We start from the raw sequence: 22141 nt of genomic DNA on the forward strand, positions 1-22141 counted from the left end.
CAAAAACAGTGGGAGGTTCCCGGAAAAACAGCTAACCGGAAGTGAAGGCCAGAGCCAAGAAGGAGAAGCTGCGGCCGCCGATGAGAGCAGAAACACAGGCAAAAGTACAGTAAGTCTCAGATCAGTTATTTATACATAATTGGGATTACGAGTGGCCATTTACAAGATCATTGATCTTCGTCTGGGATGACCCTATTCCCAGAGATATTTTATCCCCTGGCGATGACTCGAGCTGGAGCAAAACGCCGATCGCTCTGCGCCTTAGCCTTGGAGCTGGTAGCAAAACGACAACCTACATAATCTTAAAACTGCTCCAAAACGCTCAAATCAGTACGCGATTGTTGTGTGTTAACGAGTAGGGTAGACCATAAAGAGCCGGCGATTATCGTATGTCAAACAGCTGACGAGATGGGCCCCTGAAAAGGAAAGTTGACCAATGACGTGAGAGTTTAGCTGCGGGATGCTAACCGGGCTAGCACGGAACATGTCTTCTGGGGCTTTCTAACAGATTACAACTTTATTTAATGCCCTTTAAAAGCGCCTAGAAAAGAAACATACGTGATTTTTTTGTATATGAGATGTGTGCCTTCTAATACTTTTACAGCGATTGTGAAAAGAGAAGCTTGCTAAGTTAATTTGCCCTGTTTATTGAATTTTAGTGCGGTCAGTTACTCGTATTGACTTTTAGGGCTATTTAGTCTGTGGCGTTACAGTTAGCATTAGCCTAACTGCCATCAACGAAATAATGAATAAGTAGTTATAGTGTCACTCATCTATCAGCAGATGGATCACTGAGTCGCATTTATAACATTTCTAGAGCTTTATACCCGTATTATAGGAACAATATGTGCCTGTGTCGTTACCTGAGACTTTCTAGTCTATTCTCTTGATCCCCATTTGCATGATCTCATCTTTTGTGTGGCTTTAACACCCTGTGCAGTGTGACTGTATCACTTTTAATGGCAGCATAGGCTTACGAGGCCAGTGTCATAAAAGTGCTGACAGTTATTTAACTTTCCTGCAGCCTCATTACATAGTTTAAATGGCCGACACCTGCACATGTATTTTAATAGCATTGTAGTCCGTGTTTATGGCCGAATAACGGTGACACAGCGTGGACCTTTGAGACAGTCGGGATTTATAGGTCGTCGCTTGAGTTTTTTTGTTTATGGCGAAGTGGACCTTGCGCTCTCAAAGAAGTCACACGCTACATTTAAGACCCTATGGACGGCATGGGAACTATTAACTAGAAATTTGATGTAACAGGCGCCTCTTAGTGTGGAGAGTCAAATGAATAAACCAAGAGGCTGGGTTTCGCTTGATTTAAAGCAAAAACAGTGGCTTTGGATCAAGAAAATTAGAGGCCAACCAATGTGGGTTTTTCAAAGGCCGATGCTGATATTTTGGAAATGTAATTGGCCGATGCCAGTATGCTCGGCCGATATTTTCCGACGATTTTTCCAGATGTCTGGTCTATAATCCTGTAAAAACAAATACTTGGCCGCTCAAGCACTGGCCAATTTAATTTTATTACTTAAGGAGGTCCAATCATAGTTTCTGTCCCAGCTTTGATTAGCTGTCGTTAGCATTAGCATATTGTTGCTAGCTGGGGCATTTTGTGCGGCGATCAAAAGTACATTGTAGTAATTTATAACATAATAGTGGAGGTTAAAACGAACTCAGCGATTGACTATGGTCTCATAGGTCTCAGAAATCGCTTTTTTTCCGGCTAGATCGGCCGATACCCGATATTGTGAAATCCCCAAATATCGGTCGGCCTCTAGAGAAAATCCAAGTATTTTAGACAGATGGAACAATTAGTCTTCCTGGATGTTTGGACATTTCTTTAATTTGATTGTCTTGCAATGTATGCCTTGTTTTTAAGTATTAACTATGACTAACATTTTACTTAAAAAACTAAGCAACTTTTTTGACTACACTTGCATATTGTAGAAGAGATTGAAATACCATTGAGTCATTGACTGGACTAGAGGGGAGAACCTTTTACTTTCCCCCCAGAAGCCCATTCACTTCTTTTGTAGTTGTAGTGTACGCATCATCCTTTGTTCCTGTTTGTTTTGACTCATGTGATTTTACAGCCTTTTACAACTACTATGCAAAGTCATTACTAAGATATTATCAGAGTATCTACAGAAACTGTAGCGTTCATTCCAATCCAGCTATGACTAAACGTGGCCGATTAATGATTAGTGTATTAGTGGAATAGTAACCTGTAATTGTTTTTATACTGAGCTTGAGTCAGTTAATTTTGTTGTACTAATTACTTCCCTTTGTATTTCTTGCCTGGTTTAGTCCTTGAGTCTTGGTTCGGACTTTGTGATGGTGGTATTATTAATGCTGACCTGGTTTTCTGGTTTTAGGCATCGTCTCATCTCACCCAGGCTCTAGACCCATTTGCAATCCTGTTTGTCTTGATTCTGGCAGGATTTGAAACCAGGTTTTGTCGTTGTAAAGACCTGCTTTAGTCGGTATCTTGGCCTATTATTTATAGCTGTGCTTCCCAAAGTGGGGCCCTTGGGTGGGGGTCTCCAAATGATTCCAAGATGAAATAAAAAGAATAATGCTACTGTTGTTGTACACTTTTGAGTGTACAACATCATATCATTTGTGAAATCCTTTCAAATATAAAAAATGAACAGTTTGAATATATATTATCTTGTTTTAGCATGTTTTTATCTGCCCTAAAGTAGCATAAGAGGGAATAACTTTTATGTAATGGGGGTCCCGAGTTTTTTACATGTGAATTTTTTTTTTTTTTTTTTTCAAAAGTCGGGCAAGTGGCAACCCCTGACTTTCTTAATTTCTCTTTGTCCAGAATCCATGGCCTTCACTTCAATCTCACTAATTTACTCTGGATTTCTTTCACGATCTGTCTTTCTAATGTAACTTTTCCCCCAGAAGTCCAGTGAAAAGGAAGTGGCAGTGATTTCCTCGTGCTTCAGCGCTCTGTGAGGGATGTTCGCCTTTCCTGAGTTATTATGTCACCACTTTCCCAGAGTCCGTTTATTAAACACAATATTTAGTACAAACACAGGCTTTGTGTACCGTACCTGGGATTAGGAGCATTTCCTCTTACAATAATGAATCTGTACACAAAGCAGTTTTACAGCTAAGCCAAGGTTAAATTCAATGTATATGTTCCAATACGTCGTCCAGGAGCTTTTGAGAGCACTTTGAAGTATTACTTTTTGAACTATTTTAGATCATGCTTGTGTGTATAATGAAGCAGCATAACCCCTAAACTTTTTGTACCTTTCTTTGTTCAGAAAGCCTGCATGTTGGCACTTCGTATTGGGAGTTTACTGTTATGCACCCCTCGTATCAGATGCGGCCAGTTAATTGTGGCCCCGCCCTTCAGAGACACAGCCGCTCGTGTTGAAGCCTGCACTTTGAAAAGGGGTAAAAGGACACCATTAACGGATGATTTTGACTTCCCTCTGGGTTCATCCGGGGATAGGCCAGCGGCATAGATTCCAATGACATAGATTCCATAGTTTTGAGTGACTCATTTCTTACAGTAAATTAGACGAGAAAATGCCTTATCAAGTGATTCTTTATTTCACTGTAATGACAGAAAGAAAAAATCAAAAGAACAGCCTTTTTTATATATATTTTTACCATTCTGTCAGTGGGAGGGTCAGTTTATAGTGGCACAATATGAAGACAGTAATTTTTGATAATTGTCTTGAATACTACACAAACAATACGTTGCAATATCAACTTTACTGTCATTTCAATAGTTTGTTCCATCAAATTTAGACACAATTCCTTTTTTTCCCCCATCAAAGTGCGTTAAAACAAGACAAAAAATACAAGTAGCACATAATAAATACACATTATAATAAATACACATTATTTCGCCTTAAAAAAAATGAAGAATTAACACTTAATCATGAACAATTCATTAGTTAAGTGTAACTAGCCCATAATAACTACTTTTACTACTACAGTCAATACTAACTCATAATAAATATTTCCCATGTACTTCACTTATTCATTGTAAAGTAGTTATTAAGTGTTAGTGACACTGAGCTAATGAATTTTTCATGATGAATCATGTGTTAACTCAGCATGTATTAAAGAAGAACTTAGTAACTTGTTAAATAAATAAATCCTTTTCGTAGTCCCTCTTGGGGGTAATACAAGTGTTAATGGGATGGTTGGGGGGTCTTTCCTCTCCCCCGGTGTCTCTGGCCATGAAACCACAATTGCAACTTCCCTGCCTACGGGTTGGTGGTGCAATACACACTAATAGAATCATAAAGAAGAAGCTAACGGGCAAAGCTAACTGTGGGCTAGCGCCACTTAAACAATATTTACAGCCAAGTTTGAGTGATAAGAAATATCTCCATTGTGTAATTGGATGTACAATATCCCTCTCTCCCTTTGTCTTTTCTGTCAGCGTAGTATTTATTTTCATGGACAATTAATGAGTAAATAAACGCAACTTGCTACGACACCTGCAGTGGCGCTTATGGCCTCTAGGGGCATGAGTTACGTAGTTCTGCTTTAAGGCTAAATAGGGTGTGATTATTATAAAGTGTTACCAAAATAGAAAATCAATTGAAAAAAAAAAAAATAACAAACTGAAATGTTGCATATAAGTCAACATGCCTTTTCATTTAGGATTGTGTAGAAATAAATACTGATTTTTCTAGTGTATGTTGGCCATTTTTACGTCGCATAATATTGAATGATGAATGCTTGAAATGCACTTAATATTTTAGTAGCACCATAAAGATCTGTGTAATATTATGCGTGAGTAAAAAATACATCAGGAATGTTGTTGAGAGCAGTCTTTGAAATGGCAACATTTGCAGCGTTTATGATTGAAGCTCTTGCAGCCGTGACGTGAATAGTATTTGTCCGTAGACACCGAAAGCCGTTCATCTTCAGCCCGAGTGTTTGCCAGTAAACAGGTGATGGTTTGCTGCTGCCGCCTCTTGCAGTTAAATGAGGAGCCTCAGTTTGACCCAGTGAACAGAGCGTCTTTATCCTCCTCCTACGGCTTCCCAGGACTTGAGGGAAAGGAATTATTTCTGCGAGAACCTTTGCAATTCGAATTGTGATTTAGGTTTATTTTCTAGTCGACTGTGCTCTGCATGAACATATGTCTCATACTTAAAAAAAGAAACATGGCCGTGAATATTTTATGGAAGCAGCCATGATCTCATCACATGCTAGGGATTAAAAGTCTAAGCTCTACTGGAGTTCAGAAAGAAAACTTCATCCTTCCAGTTTTGCCCAGTTGATCTTCACTTTTTTGCCCGACTACTTTTCCTGCTACTAAAGGATTACTGCGTAGTATTTGAGAGAAGACGACATAAAGAGGAAATATGAACTGCTAAACTTTACAAGAATCATAACGTGTTGGTACTTGGTCTAAAATACAGGGTTAGCAGGTTTTATATCTTTAAGGCCACAGGAAAACAGATTGTTATTATTTGCATTGTATAAAGGACATAATTGCCTTTTTCATACAATTTTTGCAGTAAAGATGTCGCCTACAGCCTCTTTCATTGCAAATTATTCTCACCAATTCATTCTGCCTCTCAAGTTTCTTTTATCAGAGAGGGAATTAAACTGTAGAGAGGCCACCACAGCCGTCCAATCAGAAGCCGCTTCCCACTTTTGTATTTTGACATAATATTTCAAACTCCACACAACTACCACTTTTTCAGATTTCTTTTGACGCGCTCTGTCAGCACTCGGATTCCTTCTGCAATCTTCCACTTCCTCCTTTTCGCTGAGCGGTGCTTCCTGTCCTTGGACTAAGTGCAGAATAGCAAACCTCAAAAGGATCATAAAACAAACGCAGAGGGTATGGAATTTTGGAGGTGAATTTACTTAAGGTGATGCTTTGTGTTGTCTTTGTTGGTTTTTCGTCTACCTATGCTACATTCTGCATTATTTAGGGAAGGGAATCTTAGTTATTTACCGTCAACTTTGGATCTAGAACAGTAAAACAACTTGATGATACATTTAGTACAATGCCATTTCTTTGAGCAAAACCTGTCTTTTTCTTAAAGACAGAGAATTTTGACCCCCAGTATGCTGTAAAAACTGGGATTTGTTAAAAGCGAGCTAGTTGTTTGTTACATTACAGTGACCGTATACTCTCTGAAAGTTGCGGAACATGTTTTTGTTATTTGGACCTTAGAAATGAGTCAAGAATGTTGAGTTTGGGCCATAAATAACAATTTGTTCCATTGTCACATTAGGTATGTAAGTAGTCCCCACCCACCAAGCATCAGAACATGGTCTATTTATTTTCACTACTGACATTCTTTTGTATCCAGTGCCCTAAACCTTCTTCAGTACCAAATGCAAAGTTAAATGAATATTTTTTCCTGTGACGTACTGAGAAATCTCTTGAGGATACAACCAGTTTTAGTGACTCATTCCGTCAACAGATAACAGTAACCCGTCTGTGAACATTACTGCACAAACATGCTCTGATCGGTCTGTTTGCTCTGCTTATGAAACTCCGGTGTCATCATTTCTATAGTTTGTGTACGATTGTTGCAGGGCGATTAAGGATGTACCCTTTTTGTTCATTGTTTATAGTGAAAATACTTTGCTTAGTTCACAGCAGGCCGGTAATGTCAGGATTTGAGTTTGTGCAGCAGCAGTTCGAACGCTTGGGTTACTTGAAAGCAGAGAAAGTAAAATGATTTGCCTTTTGATTGAAAACCAAGCAAATGTCCATGTTGGGGGAACGTGTCCTCTGCTTTCTCCCTTTTTTTCAGAGTTTGAGTGAATGGCCACAGTGCAGCTTCGGGGATGGGAGTGGAAACCCGTATCCAGATTTCAAGCTGGGATCTTTGTCAGGGGGAACGAGGATAAGCCCAGTTCATCCATTTCCAATCCTTTGTTATAGGCGGGATGTAGCAGCAGTTACACTGTTGGAATAACAAAGATACAAGGATAAGAAAGAGGGATGGGCGAATCGATACCATCACCACCATAGTATCGCTTTATCAATACCAAATGGCACTGATACCGGGTAAAATGTATTGACACTAATTTGCATACGCAAAAAGAAGGTGCAGCAGCAATTATAAACACAAGTGTGATTTTCTTCATTGTTTTGCGCCAAAACGCCCCAGAGTATTTCACCAAGTCGTCTTTATCATTCTAGTTTAGGGTTCTGTTGTCAGCATTCATTTTAAACTTTGTTTATGTATGTAATTTCATATTGTCATTGTTTAATTAACCAGTTTAAGTAATGTGCATATTAATGTATGTATAAATAAGCAGTTGTAGAATCGCATATTGACTGAAATACATGCACACATAGGAAATGACTAGTATTGGCATTGATATCCACAAGAATTACCCCAAAGTGGGGTATCATAACGATTCAAAAAACGTGGTATGGCCCGTCACTAACAAAAAATAAGTGTTCCCTAAATAAATAATTTTTTGGCAGTAGAGTAAAATCCATTTTTATCTCCTTGTAATTCTGTTGTAATTCTAAAAAGACCACAGTGCAGGATCTGCGGCTTTGTATGTAGCTATTTTGTGAGGGAGTTGTGTGGTTCTTAGCCGTGTGTTTTAGTGTATTCTTTTATTTGGTTTGACTGTTTTATTGTAATGAAGGCATTTAAAATTTGGATGAAGATCATCCATTAATCTATGTGTAACACTTGGAAATTATTTTGTTCATTATGTGCTTCAAAACCCCTCCCGGAACCGCCACCTTAACGTGGTGGAGGGGTTTTAGCACCCGAATGATCTTGGGAGCCCTGTTGTCGAGGGCTTCGTGCCCCTGGTAGGGTCTCCCAGGGCAAACAGGTCCTCGGTGACGGGTCAGACAAAGAGAGCTTCAGAAGCCTCTTATGAGAGACCAACAGGCCCGGTAAGAATCATGAGGCCGTCCTTCTGTGCACCCACCACCTGCAGGAGTAGCCATAGCGGCTGGTGCAATGTGATTTGGGCAGCTCCAACAGTTGCCCCCACGACCCGGCAACGGAAAAGTGGAAGAAAATGGATGGATGGATGGATGGATGGATGTGCTTCATAAATAAAGTGGATTAGATCGTAAAGTGTAGGTTTTGCTATTGTAAACCTGGAAACGGTACCTATTCCAAAACCACCCACCTGATGCAGGCTCAGTGTTGTCTCTCTCTCCCGGGAATCACATTTAGACATTGGATCTGGGCTCTTATTTAAAATTATTATAAAAAAGATCAGGAAAAGTTGTGTAAAACGGTGATTGATATTTGTGTGTGTTTTGCAGTTCCCGTCGGTGAGGTCTCGTCCATCGGCTCCTCCACCTGCCTGACCTGCCTCCCCTCCGCCCTCTCCAGCGCTTGCACGACAACACCGTCAAAGCTAAGACCTCCAGACTCCCCGCTCCTCTCCAAACCCTCCTCCTCCTCAGCTGTTCCTGTAACCCAGCGCTATGGCAGGGCGAGGGGGCAACACGCGGACCAACGGCGCTGCTCCGGGCAACAAAATCTGCCAGTTCAAGTTGGTGCTTCTGGGAGAGTCGGCTGTGGGCAAGTCCAGCCTGGTGCTGCGCTTCGTCAAAGGCCAGTTCCACGAGTTTCAGGAGAGCACCATCGGAGGTGAGCAGGGGCTTGTGATGGTTTAGTGGGAGAAGAAGAGTTACATTTACCCCCAGCCCAAGGCCAGTTAGGGAGTGAAAGTAGGGAAGTTGTGTAGGTGGCAACTTTCTGTTTCAAAGTTCGTCTGCCCTGTTACTTTCTGATGTAAAAAGAGAGAAAATGAAACGGTGTAATCAGAAATATATACATTATTCCATCATCTCTTGGCTCAAAAATTGTTTAAAGATGATGGTGATAATGTGATATGCCAATAGTGTGTAAAGCCAGTCGTACTCCTATTATATTTGATGATGCTTAAAGAGCAACAAAAGAAACAAATCAACTTTTTTCTGCTGATTAAAATTCTGCAGCTCTGAACATCCGAAATGTGTTAGCATTTTCATTATGTTGTTGCCAAATAAAGAACTATGTGAGTGTCTCTGACTGGATCAACGGCCGCGGTTGCACTGCTCTGTGACCACGACACTGGGTGCCGCCATTGCCAACCACTGCTGTAATACCTCCATTTAGGCACAACAAGCTAGTTTTCCTTTAGAAAGCATTGCACTTTAGGCACTTTTGAAGCAACTGTAAAGCCCGGTTCCTAATTTTTAAAACTTTCTACAGCTAGATGTTCCTCCTGTGATGTGATGACAATTAAAGGGCTGGTTTTCCTAAGGTACATTTTAGAAATGTCGTATATTAATGAGGGCCGGACTTTGCTTGACAGGCCGCTAGCATGAGAGCTAGCAGCGCGGGCGCACATCGACGCAGTATATGTACTATGACGCTTTTTAGGGTGTTTTCTGCTCCCCGTTGTTCTCAGTTAATGTTGTCATTTTAGTATTTACTGTCTAAAACCGCTCCCGCATGGTTAAAAACTAAACAGAATTTGGATTCTCTTTTGGTGGAAGTTTCTGTAAAAGTAGAACTCTACGTCATGAGCTCAAAGCGGAAGTGTAGCTTTTCAGTATTACATCCACAAAGCATCAGGTGCGTGTGTCATTGGTAGATGGCAGCGTGTAGATGTCAGATACTCGGCTGCATGATGTGAGAATTTTCTGTGTATCTGTGTGGTTTTTCATGGCATTGACCAATGATTGCTCTGCTGAGCACCAAATGTAGTTTTGGTTTCAATGCCACTTTAAAATTCCTTCTTGTATTGACTCTCTTTGTCTGTTATTGGATTGTTGTCAAATACCTATAGATTTGAAGCAAGTCTTAGTTGTATAAGCTGAAAAAAGTCAGATTGATACTACAATGAACCTAACTCAAGACCCACCACTTCTCCTGATAAGTTGCCCTCCAGTGGCACTGAAGGATGGATCAAATGCAAATGGAAAGTATTTGGGGGACAGTGAAGTATAACATGCCATGGCCAGTTTGACTGATTTTGTGGAGGCCAAATCACAACAGCAGTCACAGTACGGGGCTTCTCAAAAGTTACTAGTTTGAATAAAGGGAAGAAAGTTCAATCAGTGGAACCTACAAGCCAAATGTTCAGTAGTACTCAGGCAGACAGTGAAAAGTTAAAATACAGTTTCCTCCCCAGTTCTGGCAGCTCCTGTTGTTAATCCTGTGAGGCAGAGAAGTGGCCAAACCAGTTCTGTGCTGGGGTCACCTGACTGTTCCTTACTGGTGTGACTTTGGCTCTTGTATAACTACTTACGTAACACCTGTGTTTATATAGTTAAGTGAAGACAAAGATGGGACATTAAAAAAAAACAAGATATGATTTCATCTCAAAATCTCTCACGGAAATTATTAAACAGCATGATTGCTCTTGTCAGTTTGTGTCCACAGTGGAAAGCATGTTGGGATTACTGACATCACACTATAGGTAATTCATTTGGGATTTTACTGTAATTCTGTATATTTCCTTGTTGGAGTCATTTTAGAAGTCGATGCATTTTTGTTGTTATTTTAATCAGTAGAATTGTTGTCAGAATGTTACTCTGGATCACTTTCTTGGCTTGACCTTCAGTGTCTCTGGGGCAAGAGGCGGCCAGCAGTGCATCGTCCTGGCCACCCATCTCCAGATCTTGAGCAAAGTTTGGTGTGGAGGTTTGGTTCTCGTGGACTTCGATTCCTCGTCTTCCAAGCTAAAGCTGTCTGAAGAACCTCGGGGTGTTTTTCAATAGCGCGTTTAGATTTGATAAACCGATGAACAGCGTGGTCAGAGCATGTTTTTATCAACTACCAAAGTAAAGTTGTTGTTTTTTTATCGCATCGACCTTGAAAGGACTATCCATGCTTTTGTCAGTTCACAAATACACTTCATGTCGGCGTCTCCCAGTCGACCCGTAGCTGCCTCCAGTTGGTGCAAAATGCTGCAGCACATTTAACAAACTCACCCAGATGTCAGCACATCAGCCCAGTCCTTTTTCCATCCACTGGCTCCCGCTGTCTTTTAGGATTGATTTTCTTTTTCTTCATTTAATTATATAAATTGTTGATTGTTATCTAATTTTACTGTAAAGCACTTTGGTCACCTTGAGTATTGTAAAGGCCTTTATAAATAAATGTTGGTTGATGGCTGGAGAGATGGATGGAAAATTATCCTATTATGCATGTTTTAAGTTGATGGGAGGGGATTGGGCCAGAGTAGTACCTCAAGGAAAGATTGTAGCTCTTTCCTGTGCCAAGTTATGATTTTTTTTTTTTAAAGAATAACCAGAATGCTCATTCCAGCCACAGATTTTCACACGTGTCCAGCAGAGGGCGCTGACATAAAAGATCAGGAGATGAACGACACATTATAGCCATGTGGTAAATGGACAGTCTACCTCAGGGTGGCTGTGGCTTCAATAACAGCTTACGACCACCAAGTGTGGAGTCAATGAATAATGACTACTATGTAAAACTTTGAGAAACTTGTGACACAGGCTTGTAAAGTGCAATTCTATAGTATTTTCCTGTTACCCAACGTGGGAGCTGAATTCCGTCCCACGACCCAAAATGAGTTTGAAACCCCTCGTCTAGGATAAAACTGAGTCAGCAATGTGTGAAATGAACTTACAACCAAAAACCAAAGTGGTCAATAGTTGTGAGTAATTAGATATAGGAATGAGATACTCCCACACACGTTCTGTGTAAAAGATTTCAGCTTTGTCTTTCACTGGAGTGAGCTTGTGGTCACTGCGGCCGTTAGAGATTACAAATCTTCAGACTATGTGCTGTGCTCGTAAAGCCTCTGTTTCCCGTGGCAAATGACACAGGCCTGACTCAGCAGACTGGGGGCGATCAGGCTTCCTGTCATTCACAGGATTTTTGTTGCAGAAAATGCTAGTTTTGTAGTTATGATTGCCCTTGTTTTAGGTGGTCAATAAAAAGTGGGTGTTGTGGGGTATAGTTTAAAAAATATGAAGTAATTATATGCAATTATGTTGTGTTAGCTTGAATTAACATGTCTTGTCATCATGGGGGTAAAAGCAGCTCCCAGTGGTCTGAGCCAAAATCACACTTTGATTTGTTTCAAGTTTCAAAACACAAAGGCTGCAATTATTTAGATAAATTCAAATAAAACAACATCTCACTTATGGAACTGATGATGTGGCTGATAAACCACTAACTTTGCAGTTTAGAACTTTGTGATTCTTGGCTTTAGCAATTCATCTTTGTTTTCTCAAATGTTAATGGTCCTTGTCATTGTGCGTAAAATAATCACTACTATGAACTAAATGTTAGCAGTCACAAATCCATCACAATATTTATTTATCTAATATAGTCCTGTGTCTACAAATAGCAGCATTTCCCTTGATCTCTTTATAGGGCTAGGACTATATACTGTCAGTTTAGACAAGCAATCTGACCATAACTACCTTAAATTGTTCACGTTGCTGGTCTTGCCTGTTTCTGGAGAGAATTGCTTATTTCTTAACTTATTTCTTTATTGTTTTTTTTCTTTCTTTCAGCGGCCTTTCTCACACAGACCGTCTGTTTGGACGATACAACGGTGAAGTTTGAGATCTGGGACACGGCGGGACAGGAGCGATACCACAGCTTGGCGCCCATGTACTACAGAGGAGCACAGGCCGCCATCGTGGTCTACGACATTACCAACACAGTACGTCTCACTTCTCCCAGACGATAACTCTCTGTAAAGGTTTCCGAATGCCCCAACTCCCGATCAGTGTTGTTAGATGAATTAAAACCACTTTTGAGGGCGAGTCAATTGTCATGTGATTTTCATATTGGCATAATTGTGTCCATCAACAATCACAAATGAACTACTTGAAGATCATTTAGATTTTTTGAATTCCCTTTTTTGTTATTGCATTTAATCAATACAAATATGTCCAATTTGCTTCTATAATAATCAAACATTGAGAGACTTTGTTTTCTATTTCTAGCTTTGTACAGTTATTTGTACGGTTTTCATCATTTATAACAAGAAAAAAAAACAATATCCAGTTGCACAGTTACTTTGGCCAGTCAGTTGAAGGACTGCCTGCTGACTCCTGTCTTTCTGCACTCAGTTGATGATTGCTTAATTCATTAGAAAAGCTCCGGACCTTTGCTCCTGTAACTCAGAGACTCACATGTAACAACTTCAATATATCGAAAGAATGTAAAAATAAAGTTAAATTCAGTGCAAATTTCAGTAAATCACAAAGAATACATTTCCATGTATAAAAACTGCTAGCCCTCAATGCAACTTTTGCTCAAACGTCTGCAGCCCTGTTATCTGTGATATCTGACAGACCGATGACAATGGAGCCTTATTGTGTTGGAGATTCCCTTATATTCAAATGTTTCCTTTTTTCCAGGACACATTCACACGTGCAAAGAACTGGGTGAAGGAGCTACAGCGACAAGCCAGTCCCAACATCGTCATCGCCCTGGCTGGGAACAAAGCAGATCTGTCCAATAAGAGAAACGTAGACTTCCAGGTAACGAAGGATTTAAGTTTTAACATTACTTCAAATTCCTGTACTTGTTATTTTTACAACATCTTTATGTGGTGTTTCAGGAAGCACAAGGATACGCCGACGACAACAGCTTGCTCTTCATGGAAACCTCAGCCAAGACTGCTGTGAATGTCAATGAGATTTTTATGGCCATTGGTACGTCATATTACTCCAATATTTATGAGTAGTTGGAGTCTTATAACTCTTCCAGAATTAGGTTTAGTTATATGCGTCATCAGTCATTATCTGGAATTGCTGAACAGAATGATTAGTACATAAAAATTCAATAAGAGACTTCTTTCTTTGAGCAAACATTAAACATGTTTATCTTAAAGGGATATTTCAGGATTTTTGACATAGGGCCTCATTTCCTAGTTATCCAGAGTGTTGCTGATTTCTGGAGATATTTTTTTTGTAATTCATTCAGTTCTTATATTTGAAGAGTTTCGTGGCGCTAGGCTAATCACTTATAACACCAGACTAACGATAAATGTCTGTCGATAGAGTAATTTTAAACATTTTGCATTTAAAATAATTTATATTTGAGCATAGGGCTGGGCGACTAATTCCATATCTCATTTAAAAATATATCGATATATATCTTAAATATCGATATATCGTCCAGCCCTATTTGAGCAGCATCTGCTTCGTGGTTGTATAAGCTACGCAGAGGCGGAGTGATCTGCTAGAAAATAGTCCCTCAAAATGCGGTAATTCATGTGATGCAAGGTCGGTTATATTCCAAAAATTGTTCTTTCGACACAGACATTTATATCAATAGTCAATAAATGATCTGCCTCGGGTGCTCTGTGGAGTGTGTCAGACTGTTTTTAATGCAGGTTCGCTGATATCGTAGCCTTGTACAAGCCTAGCGCCACGAAATTCTTCAAATATAAGAACTGCATGAATTACAAATAAAAATATCTAAAGAAATCAACAACACTCTGGATAACTAGGAAATGAGGCCCTATGTCAAAAATCCTGAAATATTCCTTTAAGCCAGCGTCAATTATTTATCTAACCATTGTTCTGAACTGGAACTTTGAAAAACAACTACAACACCCAGTGCCTAAGAGATGTGAAATGTGCCTTAACTGAGACAAAATCAGGTTCAACCATGTCCTTGTACCTTTGATTTACTCATTGTATTTTCTGCACTCCATTAACAGCCAAGAAGCTGCCTAAGAACGAGCCCCAGGGCGGAGCCGGAGCGGGCGGCCGGGCTCGGGCCGGAGTGGACCTTCAGGAAACGGCGCCACAGGGTAGAAGCGGCCAGTGTTGTGGAGGCAGCAACTAACAAAATATCAATTTCAGCAATTTTACAGCTACGATCAACTGCACCAGATACCTACCGGTTGTCAAACAACCAACAGCGTCCCATTGGCCAGACGGGGGCGCTGTTTGGCACCTCAAAATATATAACAAAAATTAACTGAAACCTCTGGCCAGTAAAACGCCTAATGAGGGTTTCCTGCAACTTCAAGACGACCAACGAAACTTAATAATGTTTTAAAACTGGGACTTACTTGCCGATCCACGACCTCTCTTTTTGATGGACACTTCTTGGGGAGTAACAATTGTCCCATTGACGGAAGGAGGAAACGATTAGTCATGATGAATAAATGGGCCACTATTACTACTAGTGTATTTGTGTAGAAAAAAAATAACCAGGAAAATATGGGTAGGCTCCTGCTCTTTCTATCCTTCCTACTTTGCTGTGCATTCTTTTCTCAGATCATGCTCATAAAAGACTTTGTTAACTGGAGGTGCATGTGCGTATAATCTTTGGCTTTCCTCTGTTGGGGTAAAAGAGGAGGTTGGCATTGAAGCGAACTAAAACAGACTTCATCCAATAACGCTGTGTAGATTGACTTACTATAGCTATGTTCATGTTATCACTATTGTTCTCTTCATTTGACACAGGCTGTTAAGTATCATTTTAAAGCCTTGATGGTTTTACAGTCATCCCTATATGTTATCAAGCAGTCCGTAGTCCGTTGTCACCACAAGTAATTTTTTAGCATTAATGTAACTTTTTGAATCATTGTTGTACAATAATATAAAAAAAAAACATGCAGCAAGATTTTAGTTTTCTCGACCAAATCACTATATTGTGTATTGAAAACAGATTGCTGTATTTGTATCCAACTTTTCAAGTTTATAATTATTAATCAGTAGTTCTTCTTATTGTCAAAAAAGCATCCCGATCTCATGTTTTGTCAACTTTAATAATTTCGTGATGGATTTTTCTTCTTTTTTTTTTTTTTTTACGTTTTAATTTTTTCTGAAGATCTATGGTATTAAATGCACTGGTTCTGTCGCATCATGTTTGTGAATTGAGATGTTGTCCTCGGCCTCCTGTTTATTTCTTTTTTTTTCCTTTTTCTATTCTGTCATTTGTACTCTTCTTTGAGGGAGGGACTGGTCTCCTGTCAGCACCGTAGCACCTATGACAGCAACCCACGCTGTTTGGTCGGAGATGATTCAGAGGGAGGGTGAGGTCTTGGGCTGAAACTAAAGAAAGAAAGATGTAATTTTACCAATAAAAAAAAAACAAGGAGGTGGTAAGCTTTGTGTGGTTTGCTTCATTGTGCGTCATTCAGACTCCTGCAACTGGCTGACCAGGCAGCTATAACAATGTGACTTTGTTATTGAAAGAATGGTGTTGACGAAAAAGAGGAAAAATGATTATATGTTATCTAAGTTTAGCACATCATCGCTGATGCCCCGTCATAGTTACATAGTTGAAACTTCATTACCCACAACAACAGGGGCTCATGATGCGTTTAATTTCCATTGTTCCAGTTTGTTGTTTTATGTCATCACAGGATGACGCCTTATCTGGCTTATTTTTCTTCAAAATTGATATTGAAGAACGTTTTCCCCACTTTATTAAATGTATTTTATTATTTTTATATCTGATCGTATGTATCTTCTTTTTTTTAATATAAAAAATATTTTACTTTTTTTTTTTTTTTTTTTTCCTTTTCATGTCAAACGTGCATACAGATACATGTATTTGTCAGTGTACATGTCGTATTGGTGTTAGTTTTAATTTTGTTATTAGTATTATTATTTTCATCCTTGTGGGGAGCATCCTCGATACCGACAGTCCGTGAACTGCCTGGGCGGAGCTGAGCCGTCGCCAGCCGAAAGTGCGCCTCCTCTCGCAGGCTCCAGCTGCAGCAGCGACAGCGTGGACATGTCCGACCCGGCGACGCAGGCCCTGCAACCCCGGCTGCTCCACTCCTCTTCGGGCGGCTCAGCTGGGTCCACGGCCGCCGCTGCGCCGTCAACCGCGACCGGGAGCAGTGACCCAGCCAGACCCGGCCTCAGCCAGCAGCAGCGGGCGAGCCAAAAGAAAGCCCAAGTCCGTGCTTTCCCCCGGGCGAAAAAGCTCGAGAAACTTGGCGTATTCTCGGCGTGCAAGGTAACGTTAGTTAGTTAGCTAGCTGTTAGCATTAGCATTAGCCTCCTAAAGTTACCATAACAAAGCGCTGTCGGGGGAGCGTTTGTTGTGATGGCACAGTGCTCACAAACACATACCTGCCCAAAATGCTAACAGTGCCCATTTAGAAGTTATTACAAACCAATGTATGCATAAGCTAACCAATCTAAGCTTTAGCACCAAATAAAACGCCTATTATCATAACGTGCTGTTGTAATCTGTCACCTAGCATCAGTGAAATTTGGTGCATGACGGGTCTACGATCTGTGTTATTGTAGGCTAACGATACGTGCAAGTGCAATGGATGGAAAAACCCAAACCCACCCACAGCCCCTCGTATGGACCTCCAGCAGCAAGCGGCCAGCCTGAGCGAGCCCTGCCGCAGCTGTGGACATGCCCTGGGTACAAACAAGCCTCATTCCCGCCCCTCCCCTGCTTACCCTAACATCTATACCTATTACCATATGGTACTTGTGCTTTAACATTTTATTTCCTGTTGCAGCGGACCATGTTTCGCACTTGGAGAACGTATCAGAGGATGAGATCAACAGACTTCTGGGAATGGTGGTGGACGTGGAAAACCTTTTCATGTCCGTGCACAAGGAGGAGGATACAGACACCAAACAAGTCTATTTTTATCTTTTTAAGGTGAGAGACGTGTATGTTCTTCCTTTCACGGCTGTTTTTTGTTGGTCTTATGTTGTAAATATTTAGAGATGAGCTTTGAAAACCAAGCGATGTTGAAGCTTGTCATTAATATTTAAAATCTTTGTCTTAGTTGTTGAGAAAATGCATCCTGCAAATGAGCCAGCCGGTTGTGGAAGGATCTCTGGGAAGTCCCCCCTTTGAAAAGCCAAACATTGAACAGGTAAAGCTTCAAGATGCCCTTTTCTATGCATGAAGTATTGTTTTGTTTGTGTGGGAGGGTAATATTAGGTATATTACTCCATCTTCTATTTTATTTATCCTATTAATCGATCAATCATGACAACCTTCTTCACCGCCTGCAACAAGACATTGGCTTGTCCTGAATTGCGCTACACTGATTCAAATCATTGACATTGTGGCCCTGGGAGATGCCAAGTCACACTCTCACACTGTCACCAGTAGGGTCCCCCAGGGGTCTGTTCTTGGCCCCACTCTTTTTAGCATCTACTTGCACCCCCTGGGCCACATACATTGTGTAATACCCTCCTGCCCCAAACCCTGTAGTCTATTAGGAAGGGTCTCTAGACATTTTTATTCCTATTTTAATCAACTGTAATGTACATGTATATTTTTAGTCTCTGTCTTTTGTAGCACTTTGAGATATTTTTAAGGAAAGTGCGTTATAAATTAAAGGTATATTGTTGTATGATGAATCATATTTTCCCTACACGATTTCTGTTCACATTGATTTAATGCCATGCTACCAAACATTGCTTTTAACATTGCTGTAACTGAATCCTCCTCTCCATTCTCTTCCATAGGGAGTGTTGAATTTTGTCCAGTATAAGTTCAGCCATCTGGCGCCAAAGGAGCGGCAGACAATGTTCGAGCTGTCGAAAATGTTCCTCTTGTGCCTAAACTATTGGAAGCTGGAGACGCCGACTCAGTATCGCCAGCGCACTCAGAAAGAAGATGCTACGGCCTACAAAGTGGACTACACCCGGTTAGTGTTGATGTTTATTGATCCTGAATGGAGTTGATTTCAGACAGAGGACAAATACATTTTAAATCTTTGTGGCTTCACGGGCAGATCAAGCTCATTGTGTCTTTTCTTCCGCAGGTGGCTCTGTTACTGCCACGTCCCCCAGAGCAACGACAGTTTACCACGTTATGAAACCACTCAGGTGTTCGGGCGCAGTTTGCTCAAGTCCATCTTCATTGTGACTCGACGACAACTCCTCGAGAAATTCCGAGTCGAAAAGGACAAACTGCTGCCGGAGAAACGCACACTCATCCTCACTCACTTCCCCAAGTCAGTATTGTTTACCAAAACGTTTTAAGTTGTGTTTTTTTGTTTTTCCAAATCCATTAAATGTTGCGTGTTTCTGTCAGGTTTTTGTCCATGCTTGAAGAGGAGATCTATGGAGAGAATTCGCCGATCTGGGAAGCAGACTTCATCATGCCAGCTTCCGATGGAACTCAACTCGGGCAAACGGGTCAGCTGCTCATGTTTATTTCGCCAGCTGAAGTGATTGACTCTTTAAAAGCTTGAGTTTTCCAAGATTTCCTGCTTATATCAATAGAATTTGCTCTGTATTGGCTGAAAGTAATCGTAATTGCTTATTGACAGGAAAATGACATGTTTATTTGTAACATTAGAAACTAAAAGTGATAGCTTTTGAATAGTTGCTAGTTTTGTTTGCTTAGTGTGCCTTGTGTGTTGTCTTTCGCAGTGATCAGTGCTTCAGTTGTGTCTGGGTCTCCTGGGCTGGTGAAGGGTCTGAGCAGCGCCTCCTCTCTCTCCAGCTTGGACGCCGGAGTTGCAGAGACCATAACAGGTCAGTGACTGATTAAAACATTTGTGTTCTTCCGATCTGTTCTTTTTTTTTTTGACCATATATAGTCAAAATTGTGGCATACTGTGTAACTTGGCTTATCTTTTGCCAGTTTCCCCCCATTTCTCTGATATTTTTAATTAAAAGCAAAATTTTGGTCATACAGTATGTACACATCACAACAATTAGTGAAATGCAAATGGCACCTATGACAAATGTTACTTCATATATTTTTTATTGATGACCTTTCAGGAGAGAAGCGTAAACTTCCTGAGGCGTTGACGCTGGAGGACGCCAAAAGGATCCGAGTGATGGGAGACATTCCCATGGAGCTGGTGAATGAAGTCATGATGACCATCACTGACCCGGCTGCGATGCTGGGACCAGAGGCAAGTCATAAGTCACTCCAAGGTTTTTTAGCGTTGTGTAACTCCCTGCATGTGTTAAGTATTTGAAGTGGTTTACTCTAGTGAATCTTTGGAAAGCTACAAAAAAGAACATAGGCTGGGAACCTGATTATTGGAAGCCTTATGTAAAAGTTTTCTTCCTGTGTCTAGACAAATCTGCTGACCCCGAACGCTGCGCGGGACGAGACGGCGCGGCTGGAGGAGCGGCGAGGGATCATTGAGTTCCACGTCATCGGGAACTCTCTGTCTCAGAAATCCAACAAGAAGATCCTCATGTGGCTCGTGGGGCTGCAGAACGTCTTCTCCCATCAGCTCCCCCGCATGCCCAAAGAGTACATCACACGACTGGTGTTCGACCCGTGAGTCCAAGTTCTTTGGTTGAGCAGCAGGTTTATGTTCAGTGGGTGCGCATGATGCTGTAACATATTTAATCTTTATCAGGAAGCACAAGACCCTGGCCCTCATTAAAGATGGCCGTGTCATCGGAGGCGTCTGTTTCCGGATGTTTCCCACTCAGGGCTTCACAGAGATCGTCTTCTGTGCCGTAACCTCCAACGAGCAAGTGAAGGTAACCCAGCAAGATTTTACTGACAGTTTTATGAGGCAGAAAAGTTGTTACAGCGACTTGTTTTTGTTTCAGGGCTACGGGACTCACCTGATGAACCACCTCAAGGAATACCACATAAAACACAGCATTCTCTACTTCCTCACATACGCCGACGAATACGCCATCGGGTACTTCAAGAAGCAGGTAAGATTTGAAAAGGTTTGTTTCACCAACAGTTTGAGAGGAGGGCAGGGACCATTAGAAAATCCACATATGTTGAAATTAAATCAACCATAAATATCTAACCTGCCCTCCATCTCAACTGTAAACCTAGAAACTTTTGAGTACGTTATAGGCCTGTCCAGTCTCGACCTGTCTGCCGCGCTCTCTGTAACACATTGCGTCTTGACAGGGCTTCTCCAAAGACATCAAAGTGCCCAAGAGCCGTTACCTGGGCTACATCAAAGACTACGAGGGCGCAACGCTGATGGAGTGTGAGCTGAACCCCCGCATCCCCTACACCGAGCTGTCCCACATCATCAAGAGGCAGAAGGAGGTGCGTGTGTGGATCATAAGTGCACAGGGGGGTAATATAGGGATCTCTGGCAAATACTGTATGGGCAAAAGGCTGTAAAAATGCCCTCATTGAGTTATTAGAGGTCACAGTAGTTGGCTGTAAGCTGATGCCTGTGTGTTTAAATACTGGTTACTTATACATTTGTCTGTAGATCATCAAGAAGCTGATCGAGAGGAAGCAAAGCCAGATCAGAAAAGTTTACCCCGGACTCACCTGCTTCAAAGAGGGAGTGCGGCAGATCCCTGTGGAGAGCATCCCGGGCATCAGTAAGACGTCGTTTCACAAACTCTGTCAATTCAGTGATTATATTTTGACATTTTCTTTTACTTTTATTAGGAGAAACAGGCTGGAAACCAAGCAGCAAAGACAAAGGGTAATTTTTATTCAATTCACTGGTGGAAAAATGATTTAGTTTTTACACTAAGGCACATATCTATACCTCTATACTACTGTCTTAATCCTAATGTTGTGGACTGCAGTGATACTGTTATCTTGTATGTCTCTGGTTGATATTTTACTTGTTTATCATTGACCTGTTTTTGCAGTAAAGAGGTGAAGGACCCAGACGTGTTGTACAACATGTTGAAGAATCTCCTGGCCCAGATTAAGGTGAAAAAACAACAACAATTCATATCAATGTACACAGATTCTCAAGGGGGGCACAATGACGCAACGTTAAGATCCTTATTCTTATTCCCGTGTTTTATTTGCATGTTTTCTTTGTCCCCATTATTTAAAAGGCTTCTGTACATTCTGTTTGTCCCCCAGACTCATCCTGACGCCTGGCCGTTCATGGAGCCAGTGAAGAAATCCGAAGCCCCAGATTACTACGAGATCATCCGCTTTCCCATTGGTATGTATAAAGGAACATACATTTTAAGTGGAGCTGTGTAATATGTGGTAGTAAACTAAACTGTAAAATCTAAGTTAGTTTCCAACAAATGATGACATGTCGTTAAAAAAGCTTCGTTAATCGAATTAATCATGATTTCTCTCCCTCAGACTTGAAGACGATGACGGAGCGACTGAAGAACAGATACTACGTGACGAAAAAGCTCTTTATCGCCGACCTGCAGCGGATCATCACAAACTGCCGCGAGTACAACCCTCCCGACAGCGAGTACTGCAAATGTGCCAACACTCTGGAGAAGTTCTTCTACTTCAAGCTCAAAGACGGCGGCCTCATCGAAAAATAA

At 41.0% G+C, this 22141-nt stretch overlaps 2 protein-coding genes across 3 annotated transcripts; both read left to right on the plus strand.

Moving 5' to 3' along the window:
• Nucleotides 1-16051, plus strand: rab5c (RAB5C, member RAS oncogene family). Of its 2 annotated transcripts, none has more exons than XM_079564599.1 (6): nt 1-109; nt 8264-8594; nt 12488-12639; nt 13343-13465; nt 13546-13639; nt 14653-16051. In XM_079564599.1, exons 2-6 carry the CDS (start codon nt 8429-8431, stop codon nt 14778-14780), a joined length of 663 nt encoding a protein of 220 aa, XP_079420725.1. In that variant the 5' UTR covers nt 1-109; nt 8264-8428; the 3' UTR covers nt 14781-16051. The 2 variants fall into 2 exon arrangements, with proteins under 2 accessions (XP_079420725.1, XP_079420726.1); XM_079564600.1 differs by lacking the exon at nt 1-109 and adding an exon at nt 5763-5873.
• Nucleotides 16052-16607: 556 nt separating this feature from the next.
• On the plus strand, nt 16608-22141 carry kat2a (K(lysine) acetyltransferase 2A; the record flags this gene model as incomplete). The annotated part of the gene is made up of 18 exons (XM_079564944.1): nt 16608-16913; nt 17210-17333; nt 17434-17579; nt 17710-17799; nt 18401-18582; nt 18700-18891; nt 18972-19075; nt 19313-19417; nt 19667-19803; nt 19972-20180; nt 20263-20389; nt 20462-20572; nt 20781-20924; nt 21097-21211; nt 21282-21318; nt 21491-21554; nt 21714-21798; nt 21948-22141. Exons 1-18 carry the CDS (start codon nt 16686-16688, stop codon nt 22139-22141), a joined length of 2394 nt encoding a protein of 797 aa, XP_079421070.1. The 5' UTR covers nt 16608-16685.

Source organism: Gobius niger, assembly GCF_951799975.1.
Source record: "Gobius niger genome assembly, chromosome: 10".
Lineage (NCBI taxonomy): Eukaryota > Metazoa > Chordata > Actinopteri > Gobiiformes > Gobiidae > Gobius > Gobius niger.

What these genes read in the sequence shown, in the direction of transcription:
- rab5c (XM_079564599.1), top strand. Translation starts at nt 8,429, where the DNA reads ATGGCAGGGCGAGGGGGCAACACGCGGACCAACGGCGCTGCTCCGGGC. An exon ending in TCAGGAGAGCACCATCGGAG is followed by an intron (nt 8,595 to 12,487) that starts GTGAGCAGGGGC and finishes TCTTTCTTTCAG; the next exon opens with CGGCCTTTCTCACACAGACC. An exon ending in AGAGAAACGTAGACTTCCAG is followed by an intron (nt 13,466 to 13,545) that starts GTAACGAAGGAT and finishes GTGGTGTTTCAG; the next exon opens with GAAGCACAAGGATACGCCGA.